Source organism: Plectropomus leopardus, chromosome 12 (assembly GCF_008729295.1).
Source record: "Plectropomus leopardus isolate mb chromosome 12, YSFRI_Pleo_2.0, whole genome shotgun sequence".
Taxonomy (NCBI): domain Eukaryota; kingdom Metazoa; phylum Chordata; class Actinopteri; order Perciformes; family Serranidae; genus Plectropomus; species Plectropomus leopardus.
Window position 1 is genome coordinate 8289499 of NC_056474.1, and position 12952 is coordinate 8302450.

Consider the following 12952-nt stretch of genomic DNA (forward strand, 5'->3'; position numbering starts at 1 on the left):
TTTTTTTTTTTGGCCCATTTAGAATCCTATTCTAACTTTTTTTCTACTTTAAAATAATTTAATTCAATTTTTCAAATATGGAAGTAACTTAAAATGCAAATTTCTAGTCAAAACAAGCCATTGTTACCCCATGTGCTGGTGCTATATAGACCCAAACTTAGTCAAAATTTTGAGTCAGTCATGTATTACTGCATTGCTTAATTTGTTCATTTTTTAGTGATTACAAAAAAGACTGCACAATATCTCAAAATAGCTTGTAGGTTTCTGTTCGTGCCAAGCATAAAGGGTTGATACTGAACAAAGAATAAACACGAAAGACATTACAGGGACTTTTCACAAGAATGTAATCTTTTGGTCTTTGTTGCATTAAACCACTGAATTCATTTCACCTTCTGTAAAAAGGAAAAAAGGATTTTCAACTGTTTTTTTTTTTTTTTTTTATCTTGTGCTCATAGCATTTTTGACGTTTTTTTTTTTTTGCTTTATCTTGTGGAGTTGATTGGCAGACTTTGACATGAGTGGGCTGCATTCAGCCAACCACTGATCTTTTTTAAGGTTTCTTCTGTCCCCCACCATTCTTGTCACATCTGTCATTTGCAACCTCCCACGGGAAAGGCTTTGTTTAGAACAGATATTAGAACTTTTTTAAAGGAGTTACCAATATAACTCTGAGAGTGCTGCTTACTTGCACTGTAACAGGATTTGTAATTTTAATCAGAGCCATTAACAGCAGGAGAAACATTCAGCCGGAGCCTGCTGTTGCAGCTCCCTCCCAAAACTGAATGGCCACCGATGTGACAGTGTGGGTGTCACATTAACATTTATATTTACATACTATTTAGGCATTTAGCTCACGTTCCACAGCGACACTGAGGAAGAAAGGAGGGCATTTTTACAGGACACACTGGGTTGTACTGTCTGTACTAGAAATGCTTTATGAATCTGACAGACAATAATTGGCATTTTACAACAATGCATTTCATTTTTTTAACATTTTTTTTTCTTTATGAATGTCTGCAGAATCATTTGTCATCAAAAGCTCAAAGGGAACACATATTAACATATGAAAAAGAAAATATTTTTCTGGAGAACTCAACTGATGTTTTGTCTGTTTTCCCCATGTAAATGTATTCTTCACATTTTGTCATTACAGTATTATATGAAAATCAAACAGTGTGTGCTGCAGTGAAAAAACTGTAAATGTATATATATATATATATATTTGTTGCATTCATTTGCTCATTGGTGCGGCTATATCTGCCAGCTCTAGTTGGCTTTATGGCTGTTTCTCCTTACCAAACTTCCATTAAGACATCAAATTAGGATGCGCCGATTAAGTATAAACCAAGATTCTGTTTCGAATTGTCTATTTCTAGCCTCGTATGTTTTTAGACAGCTGCCATATTGTTCCTGTATCAAAATGGACAAGCTTGCATTAATTCACCAAAAACTGGGAGTGTTTATTGGTGGGCGCAGTGCATTCTGGTAGTTGTAGGTTTTCTTGAGCAAAAGCAATTGCTACAGTTATTTTTCTCTGTTTTCTCTGGTCATGTAACACCAATTTCAAAAGTATGTGGGACTTTTTACACTTAATAAAATGTGCACATTGGCGGCAATCCATAATGCCATCCACCCACATAAACACACATTCAATCCAAATTAGGGCTGCAAGTAACAACTATTTTTTATAATTGTTGTTATCGATCATTAGCTCTTTGAAATGTAAAAAAATAGTGACATTTTACCAGAGGCTTATTCAGTTTACTGTCTCATAAGAAATAAATAAGGTTGCAAATCATCACATCTTAGAGGCTGTTATCAAAAAATGACAATTTTGCTTTAAAATTGTCAAATCAATTGGAAATTAAATTTGTGCCAATCGATTAACTCATCATTTCAGCTCTTACTCTTACTGTCTATTGGTGAGTAGACATGGAAAAATTGCTATAAAAGTAAATTGCTTACTTTAGGGCAAACTGATTTTAGTGGAATCATTCAATTTAAAACAAATGTATGCCATCAGAATAATTAAATATGCTCAAAGAAAATTTGACGATTTTACTGTATATCATTCCAATATGTCACAGTTCTGTACCAACAGCAAGCCATTTTTTGATGAAGGGATTTGTATGATGTAGAGGAAACAACACAAATGCGTTATGAGTACAACTGAGTATTTACGACAATCGAGAAATAAACAAGTCAAACCCTGAGCTGTTCCTTGTTGATCAGAGGCCAACTCCAGATTAAACCATGCCTCAGAATCCTGCTCGACCTGATCTGTCTTGTGAAAACATAGATGTCCCAGGACTCTAGTATTTTACTGACAAACCTCCTCTGCAATCACAAATCACGGTTGAGGCTGCAGAATACGTGGTACGACGGCTTAACTGAGTCATCATGTTTTTACAGGCCTTGTTCCGCTTATCAGCCTGAAAACCTGTGTGTGTTCCCTGAAAGCATGCTAATCTCCCCGGGTGATTACGTTGACCTCAGGCCATTGATTACACACCGTCTAGGCTAGAATGTTATTGGAACACAGGCGCTGACCAATTTTCACATCCTGGCAGCACTCTCTGCCCAACCAGCACCATGCTTTCTGTTTCATTGAAAATAGGTTCTGACTGTTGCTGCCGCTTCTCGAAGCAGAAACGGACCAGTTTTGATTATGAGTTAGGCCAGAATGGAATAGGTTTCATTTTTAAAAATGTTTTTCCCCGTGGGTATGCAGAGAGTGTTTTTTTGCTTGAGTGACAAAGCAATTGTTAGAGGAAGGAGAGAGCTGTTGCTACGTTACCCTCTGCTGTTTAATTTCTCTTTTTTTTTTAACATTCAGTGCTGGCTGTCACAACAGCTGCCGAGAGGTTGAGCATTGTATATCCCCACTGTGTACTGCAGGGCGGCTCTAGTTTGACACCAGTCCTTTCATTTTTTGAATTTCTATTCTTCTTTCTGAGCAGGTCAGCTGAGGCCAAAGAAGTGGAGGCAGTAAGAATAGAGGAGGAAGATGTTGAATACCAACTCTAATCTCCTCTCTGTGCTCTCTGCTCACCCTCTCTGGGGGAAAACAAATAAATCTCTCATCTTTAGATATAGAAGCAGACAGCTGGGGGCTCATGTCTTTGTCTCGCTCTGTCACTGGCCTGCTTAACCAAGTGGTCACTGGAATTTGTCAGTTTAGTAGAAAAAAACACCCATCAGACAATATTGTGAGTTAAGACAAGACACCCCAGGTTAATAGGGTAAGATTTTTAGCATATAGACATCACCATTAAACATCTAAAATTGATAATGTACTTTGATTAATTGTTAATTAATGTAAGCAATTATTTTGTATTGAATTTTTATTGATTTTTCATGCTTAAATATGAAAATGAGGCATTATCTAATGAAATATGCACTGATTTGCACACATTTCCAGAACAAAGATGGATAAAGCCAGGCTCAAAATTTCAATTTAATTTTGTTGACACATTTTGAAATGGATTTTTTTCTTTTTCACTCCATAAATCAGAAATACTTGCCAATAGCCATATAAAAAAGTCAGTTTTTTGCAGTGTTTTTCAGAATAAAATGTTCTATAAATTGTTCAGTGAATGATATGATATGAATGAACCCCTCTGAATAAACCTGCAGAGTACTGATGTTGATTTTTGTTTAGAAAATGGTCTTTAAAGATATATTCTTTCATTATTTTTTAAACAAAACAAAAACAAAGTCCATTTGTAAAAAGCACCGTATCCTGACCTGTGGCATTTGAGTAAACAAATGCTTATATTTTGCCATATGTTCTTTGTAATTTTTGCCAAAAGCAATATATTGTTTTTTTCAATAGTAAGCAATTTGCTCTTTAGTCTCTTGAATATGCAGTTTTCCAAACTAAACTAAACTCCTCCTCTGAAATTAAAATACCTTTGGAAAAAATGTCCTTATCCAATTGCCATGAAGCACAGGCTCACTGTTAGACCACTTACAGTTTATATACCAAGTCCAAAGGTCTGTGATGACATATTGAATACAGCACTGCACCTTAATTTCTCATAACATAACAGCTCAAGTACACATGTTAGGATTTTTCTTGTGTATTTCAACACCATAATATCAGAGCTCCTACAGGTGAGGCTATACCAGCTGACCCTGGCTGGAAGCAGCTGTCAGTGAAATATTGAACTGTCAGACACAAGACATCACGTAATAAGTCTGAGAAGCTCACACCGTAGACCCTGAACTTCAGATATGGAGCAGGTCAGGGCTGTGGGCTTTTTCCTCCTGCAGCTCTGATAGAAAATCTCTGTTAAACTACATCAGTTTGCAGATGACACAGTGTTTTTCAGACTAAAATGGGTCAGTCTCAGAGGACTTTAAATTCTGTACAGAACATGTGACATTTTCTATCTTTCTCATAAAGTAATGTGCTAAAAATGGTGCCGATGATTGTAGATTCAAGGAAAGCATCCACAGCCTTTGTGCATAACCTTAAAATGATACTCTACCCAGAATCTGTCTTTGGAGTATCAAAAAAAAAGATGTTTATTTAATCTTTCACAGAAAACAGTAGCTTTTGTATTTTAATCTCTCAGACAGAGCAGCAGCTGTGATCAGTTTTAATGCATGTTGGCTAGAATCAACCCAGAATCAACTGTGGCCAAAATATCTATAAACCAACTTTCTGCTCTCTGTCTGCGTCCTCAGCATGTCTAAAACATTCATATGTTCGCTTTTCTGAAAGGTATAGCGCCCATGCTGTGTAATATTAGAAATCCCAAACTAAAACAGCTCAGTCCAGTGCCTTCACCATATTTATCACAACTGTCAACTGCATCTCATGTATATGTATTAGTAATATTCTCAGGATAGTAGTCTGAGCAAAATGTATTTCAAAGCAATACACCTAATAACTTGTGTTTATATTTTAATACACAGCAGCGCCAGAATTTACATTTCTATCTGCGCTGTGCCGCTCTTCAGAATCACTGTTGCATTACTTTATCTGCTGCATTAATACTTAACAAATGGTTTCAGAAAAGGAAAAGTACAGGTCTGAAACAATGATACAATCACTTATGATGAAATAATAATCGTCAAGAATTTTGTTTAATGAAAAATCATTCAAATAAATTACCATCTCTCACTGCTTGCATGTTTGCCAAGTTCTCACAAAAGAGGTTAGCGTACCTGAGGTCTATTTGATGTGCTAAGACTCAGATTGATTGGTGTTTAGTTAGTGTATAGGTGTTACAAATAAAACAGTTTGTGTTTGTGCTGTTGCTGCTGTTGTTTAACTCGTAGCTTACAGATTCATTTTCCCTGCTCACTGAGCAGTTAAGGAGAGTGAGAAGTTGATCATGAAAAGAATTTAGAAAATGAGCTCACTGCCTCACCATTGAGTGCCAAGCCATAGAAAATAACATGGATTTTCTTCTGTCTTAAACTGAATATCCCAGTGGGCTCCATGCCCAGGAGTCACTTTTGGCCTGACCCGGGCTATTAACCCAGCATGTAGCCTCGCTTGGTAATGACAGCAGGTGAAATGAGCCAATTTTGTTTTGGTTGGCAGAGACACTGATTTATCATATGTTTTGGCACACGGCTCATCATCACGTGTTTGTTCTTAGTTTTAAAAAGAAACCCAAGTGGCTTTGTAGCATAAGTTTATTTTTGAATGGTTATATCAAATTTTCACTTTTGTCCTGCAACCTGGCATGCACAAAGGGATGTGACAAAATTGTTAAATTGTTCCTTCTTTCATCTCAGCATTTTTGGATGCGCTAAATCTGGCAAATTGTGTTTTGACTGAACAACAAACATTGATTGGCCATCCAGTTATCGGTATTGTTAGTCAAACAAAAGCAATGAGCCTGTGACAAAGCGTTTTCACAGCAGCACTCACCGGAGACATCTCTCTCAGTACATGTGCTAATATCATTCAACATTGGCTTCCCAAGTAGACACAGCATGCCAGCACTGCCAGGATGTAAAAATCAAATGGCCAACTGAGCAAAATTCAACATTTATGGTGAATTATAGTCTGACAAGGAGCTTTGTTTGGGGAGGTAGGGTTTTTTTTCTATTCTTGTATATTAGCAGGGAAGCTGGCTCACTGGCACACAGCTGTTCTTAATAACCATCATTAGTGCCAACCGAATGACATGTGTTGTGATTCTAGAGTTGCAGCTCACCCTTCATCCATTCACTTCCTTATGATTCTTAAGACTGGTGCAGTGCTCGTTCAAAATGTGCCTGTTTGTAACGGACTGATTGATTGGCCGCCAGAATTTCTGCCTGCAGATTTCATACTTGACATTTCCCTTCCTTGGTTCTTTAGCAGTACAACATCCATGGTTGCATCCCTTAGTGATGCTAAAGTATACTTGTCATTTGGGTAAAAAAGCCAGCTATTTGAGGGAACAAAAGTGTTCATATCTTAATACATCGCTGGTTATGGTAGCATTCAAAATGGCACACAGTCTTTCTGTTTTCCTTTGTAATGTCATGCAATTGCACTATGCGTTCTGAGATTATGGTGCAACTTGGAATTTCATGGCTCTAGTTCCATCGTGAGATCTTGAAACACTTGAACCACCAATGGGCTGCATGTCCTGCACAAAAATCTTGCTACTTTGGTGGTGATGGCATTTTTAGGGGTCTTTGGCTGAGTGTGCCAAGCAGTAGGCCATCAGACTAGATTGTGCACCTGCTGTTGCTCCGCTTGTATGCAGTGTCTCTGCTGCCTAACATGGGTGGCAAGCTAACGTTAATGGATAACTTTGCAGATTTCTTAGAATAAGGATAAGACAGAATCTTTGTATAAAGTTGACAAACAGTCTTTGTTAGTTACTTTTCCATCTATGGTGTAAAACCCAATACATCGACACACTGCTACTCAGATGCTTGGGGATTGTGATTGTCCCCTAAGGATGGATTTTCTGGCCAGTGTCCTTCATTTTTGTAGCAAACAGTAACATTAGCATCTTTGCTAAAGATTAGATTAGTGATTAGTGATTTCTTTGTTGGGAAAACTCTTTCAAGGAGCAGATCAATGCAAAGATATCAAATGTTAGTTTATTTTCACAGTTAGTTTATTTTTGGTAACTCTAGCAATATGACTCGAGGGATTGCAATGCAAGGTCTGTCGGTCGATTGATCGCTCCACCACTTTGTTCAGACTTTGTTCAGACAGATCTCAATAAATATCAGCTGCTGTGCCATTAGAGTTTATCATACAGTTGTGGTTCCCAGACAGTGTGTTGTTGGTGATCATCTGTTTGTCCTCAAGTGCCACCAGAAGTTTGATATTTTTGATTCAGAGTGAAATGTTTTGACAACTATGGGTTAGATTGCCAAGAAATTTTCTGGAAGCAGTCAGTTCTGCATGAATATGGATATTAGGACTTTGTGTCTTTTGCAGTGATGGATTTGGGGAAATACCCTGATTATTTTCAGCATTTCCCACTTAATTGTTTCAAAGCAGACAGTATTTCAGGGGTCCATCCTAAAACTTTGCTGATAAATGGATAGAGGTTAGATTGCATATTATCCCTCTACTTTTCAGGGCTTCTTTCCACATGAAAAAGGCTTTCTGTGTTGTTGAAAATTATGCAGTCTGGTAATTTATAGGGTGTTCTACTGCTGTGCACGCAATACATTTTTGCCTCAACCCCATCTTTGGCAATATAAAAAAAAGAAACATACTGAATTCACGAACATCCATATTTTTTTTCAACGATCTTCACAGAAATATTTTGGAGGCTTTACTTGGGAAAAATTGCACTCACTGCCAGTGTCCTGAATGTAATCAATGGGAGCATCTGAAACTGCCCACTCTCTCCACCTTTCTGCTTAATAATTCAACAACAAACGTAGCCTCTGTGGGCATTCACTGTGAAAGGGAGCGCGTGACCTCCAGCACAGCAGCAGGTGGTATACAGCAAGAGGTTGCAGTTTGCAGAAATGGATGTAAAGTTGCTTTGCTTTTTATTGTGTATCTGTGGTGGGCTTTTGCCAATGCTCAAGAATATTTAAAACAACATTGTGCACATTGATCTATATCTAATATGATAACTGTTGAGAAATATTGCGAGAAGAAGATGGTGTTTGATCTTTTCAGAACTGATTCGATTTCATGCTTTTGAGAACAGCTGGTTTAGACCGATGGATGGATAGATAGATGTTCTGTTTAACAATGTCTTATTGATACATGGAATTTATCAATTTGTGTTGTGTCTATTGCTGTCCAACTTTGTTTAGACCGAGAGGACAGGATTACTTGAACAGAAGAAAAAAAACATGTTGCCTAGTGGACCAGGAACCCACCCAGATTAATGTCATATCATCTGCAAATTAATTTACCATGTCAAGATGGCAGGGGAGTAATCCCATTTGTTAAACGACTCGTTGAATCTCTGTTTTAGATTAAGATGTCTGGTGAAGCAACTGGAGAGAGGAGAGGCTTCCCTCAGTGACCTCAAGAAAAACCTTGAGTATGCAGCGTCGGTGCTGGAATCGGTTTACATCGAGGAGACGAGGTAAGGAAATAAAAGTGACGGATCAAGTATTGACATGGTTCATTTATTGAGAACAACAGTGCAGCACTGACAAAGGCCAGGCTTTGGAAAATGGATGACTATCATTAGTATGGCAATTGACCTCTGCTGTAATTGTTCCTTTCATTTTAACCATTTCGGCTCTCTGCTTGGTTACAGAATCTCACACCATTTGATGAATAATGGATTTAATGTATAACATGTTTATATATAAATGTGTAGCAGGGACGTTGCAAAACCTACCCTAACTCTAAAGTAATAATGAAGCAACTTTATCGCCAGAGTAAAGATTGACATTTGCTATTCAGCCAATATGTAATGACTTACATTTCAGCAACAGTGAAGCTGTGGTTATGTTTAGGCAATAAAACCTCTTGGTTTTGTTTGTTGTTTGTTGGTCTCGAACAGTACAGGCAGTGTTCTGCAGTTGTCAGCAGCTTGGTAGCCGTCTCAGGCCATCCACTATCCCCTTCAAGTCAGCTCATACGTTATCAGAATCAGTTAAAAAACTGCTGTATTTCCCAACCATTACATTTCAGAAGGAAATATTGCACTTTTTACTCTCCTTTATTTATGAAACATCTGTGGTTATTTGTTACCTTTTTGAGAAAATGTAAATTGCTATTGATTAAACTACCCAACAGCATATGAAGCACTTGAAATTAAATCTTCCTGGACCTACTACATGTAAACACATCAGTAATAATGATTTAATGTTATATGGCTCAGTTCTGTGCTTTTACTAAATGGGTAAATTCAGTTATTTTCAGTTGTATCTTTTTTAACCTGCCTTTAGTCTCTTCCTCCATGTAAGCCAGCTAGCCAAAATTACAAATATGGGCAACTGGAGCAAGAACAAAAAATATCATGGGTCCTTGAAAAGTAATTTAAAAAATGTGCGGGATCCTGTGGGAATAACTATTTTGAAACTGGTCTAGTACTGAGCGAGAAAACAACCACTCGGGACTTGTCATGGGCAAGCGCTTGTTTTTGCCACTGACAGGCTCGGATTATTATCGTAAGTTTTTGAAAACATCATGGGAAGGATCCCTACAGAGATAACCTTTTCGTTAAAGAGTGAGGTCCTTTTTTTTTTATCAAAAACGTCCCCAAAATTACTATCGTCAAACCAACCAGACTCCATATGAATAAACAGTAATTTTAGCTCATACTGAGCCAGCATATTTTTAAATCTAACTGAATGAAGAAATGGTTTATTTCAACCAAACCAGAGTTGGTTATTGTTGCAAATGTGGAAAGACGAACCAAGAGGATTTTTGTTTTATTTTGTTTCTGTGAACTTGGAATAAAGTCTGTTTGACAATGATAAAATTACTACGACAATACATTTGCCACGGATAAGTACCTTTTACAACCCCACTTCAAAAAAATGTAAACTATCCCTTTAAGTAAATTAAATACCTCTTCCACCCCAAATTTGAGTAGGTGGTATGTATAGTCATCTGCAGCTTATCCTTAAACAATAAAATAAAGCACAGTGTCTCCCTACGGTAAGATATAGGCAACCAAAATTGCTTACCTAAAGGTGATGGAGAGATTGTTGTTGTGGCAAAGAATTTTTAAAGTATGGTTGAAGTTTGGGAGCTATAAAGGTCAATGTATGTCAATAATGTAATGCAGGTCCAGAATCCGAGATATGACCAGGCTTATGGAATTATGTAAGCCTCTCGTCATCTAGATCCTACCAGATTAGGGCCAGCGGTGGCACGACCACACCATGATGGAGGATGATGAACTATCCAGTGCAGAATCCATGTAGCACTATGATTATCAGTGCAATGTGAATGCTTTCTCTTTGCCATAAGAACATGTATTCAGTTCAGAGGGTAGAGACCAACAAGCTTTGCTGTTGATCCCTTGTACATGTCAACACAACAGGGTAGCTGTAGAGAATTATGCCACACAATTGGATTTGAATACGCCCCATCATGGTGTTTCAAGAGGCCTGGGATTTTTTGATGTTACATAAGAAGTGATATTATTTGATGGACAGCGCTGGGATTTTCAGTTTGATCCCCTGTGAAAACAGAGCTGCGATAAATGCTGAATATTTTAGTAAGCCTTTAGTCTCTCTGCATCTGTCTGTTTTTCATCCCTTTGTTTCTTTTCTGTGTGTTATTGTCTTTTACCTTACATTCCTGCCTTCTTTCAGGCGTTTGGTGGACACAGAGGATGAGCTCAGTGACATCCAGTCAGAGTCGGTACCCTCAGAGGTGCGGGATTGGCTGGCCTCCACCTTCACTCGCCAGATGGGCCTGATGCTGCGGCGCAATGAAGAGAAACCTCGCTTCCGCAGCATCGTGCACGCAGTCCAGGCGGGAATATTTGTCGAGAGGTAAACGGGTGTGCAATGCACAAGCACACGGCTACATTCACATATCGGCAAGAAGTCATCAATGTTAAATAATTAATATGGATTTTTACCTTTATCTTTCTCCCACTGAGTTTGCCAATCTATCATTGTTTAAGTGTAGCCCAGACTGACTTAAAGCAGTTCTATCAATCAACATCTTTAGTTTGGCCTTGAATAATGAATGGACAACCACATTGTTCTCACACGTTTAACAAAAAAGTAAACAAAATCCATTTCTCTCTCTTTATTGTAGAGCTGCAACACATAGTTGATTAATCTGTTAGTTGATTGACGAAAAATAATCAGACATTATTCTGATATTTTTAGTAACTGTTTTAGTCTCAAAAAGCAAAACACTTGAGGTTTCTAAGATTTGTTGGTTTTCTTGGTTGTTAAACTACTAACATAAACATTTTTGAGTTTTTGACTGTTGGTTGAACAAAACAAAACTTTTAGTAACTTTGGCATATTGATATGGACATTTTCACTATTTATGCCCCCGCACTGGCAATAGCAGTTGCATTATGTTTTCCAGTTGTCATTCAATTTTATTCTTGCGAAGAGGACACGCAGAAACACCTTGAGGGAATTTCTTTAAATTTGGCACAAACGACCACTTAGACTTAATGATGAACTGTTTTGGTTTGTTTTGGTGGTCAAATGTCACAATTTTTGTGACCTTGCATCCGTCTCATTCTCATGAATGCGATATCTCAAGAACACCTTCAAGAAGTTCCTCAAATTTGGCAAAGCATCCACTTGAACTAAAGGATGAACTGATTCGATTTTGGTGGTCATGGTCAAGGTCACTATCATACAACAGAACATGTTTTGGCCATAACTCAAGAATTCATACTCTAATTATGACAAAATTGTTGTGAAATGTCCACAGTGGAAAAACAAAGTAGGCATATAGGCTACTTTCTGCTAACAATCACACAATGCAATATGTTGCATTTATAGCATCATTCAAGAAGACACTTGTCAATAATGGTGCAAAATAGCAATTTTAAGCATCTCAAATCCCAATTTATGGTCAGCTGCACAGTAAACAATTGAGTGATCTATATGGAGTAGTGAATATCTTAAGTAGAAGTATTAAGGAAATGATCTAGGTTGGAATACTGTCGATTGGTTTTTGTTTTAGCGAAGTTTAGAACACTTAACTGTCCTCAGAGGCAGTTTATGCTACAGCACATACAGGGACACTTAACAAGAAAAGTACATCAAACAAACAACAACAATGACAGCGATAACAATAACTCGCTGCGTCAGCCATCCTGGTCCATGCAGTTCAAATCATGAATAAATGAATGCATAAATAGAGCATATTTTTCAAGTCTACCCTAACTTGCATGTGTACTTTACTGAATAGAAACTACTGGCAGCTGAGAAGGTGGAGAGGACAATAAAAAACTCTCAGGCACTACAGCCGGGTTTGAAATCTGGTCTGCACCTTTACAGTCCAATCTGTTGGAAATATGTGTGCATCCTCTGCGCAGTGACTCACTCACCTGAGTCGACCATACATCATCACAGCCTTGGCAAGCCTGACTAAACACAATCATTCAGAGAGTTGCAAATAGCTCCCTCTCCAAGGCTGCGCTTTATCACACACTTACATGCAACATGCATTTGTTCAAATCAGTGAGCCTCAAACATGTAAGCTATAATCTTTCTTAATCTGTTTTTACAGAGGGACGTCTGTTTTCAGACATTTACAATGGAGAAAGGTTGGGAAATGGAGGATGAGAATGAAAAGGTGGAGCACTGATGAAGCATGAGGTGTACTCAAATTTAAATTACGTAAAAAGTCCTGTTCTGACAAAATGGCCAACTTTATATTTAGTTGCATTTAACCCTTTGACACCTGGATTGACATCAGTTTTCTTGTGCTACATTCAGACTCCTTTCACAAGCATTTTAACCTTTGAAACCTGGCCAAATTGGTTTGATTTCTTTTTTAAAACATGGCTAAAAAGCTACATATGGCAACAAGCAACTTAACAAAAGATGTCCGCAAGTTGCAAGAAAT

General features: G+C 37.8%; 1 protein-coding gene across 1 annotated transcript in view; it reads left to right on the forward strand.

Moving 5' to 3' along the window:
- The window catches only part of LOC121951063 (calcium/calmodulin-dependent 3',5'-cyclic nucleotide phosphodiesterase 1C-like), a 77190-nt gene that overhangs the window by 39882 nt on the left and 24356 nt on the right, over positions 1-12952 (forward strand). The window contains exons 3-4 of the mRNA XM_042497250.1: positions 8412-8525; positions 10717-10899. Coding sequence (XP_042353184.1) covers positions 8412-8525; positions 10717-10899 — 297 coding nt within the window. The remainder of the gene's footprint in view (positions 1-8411; positions 8526-10716; positions 10900-12952) is intronic.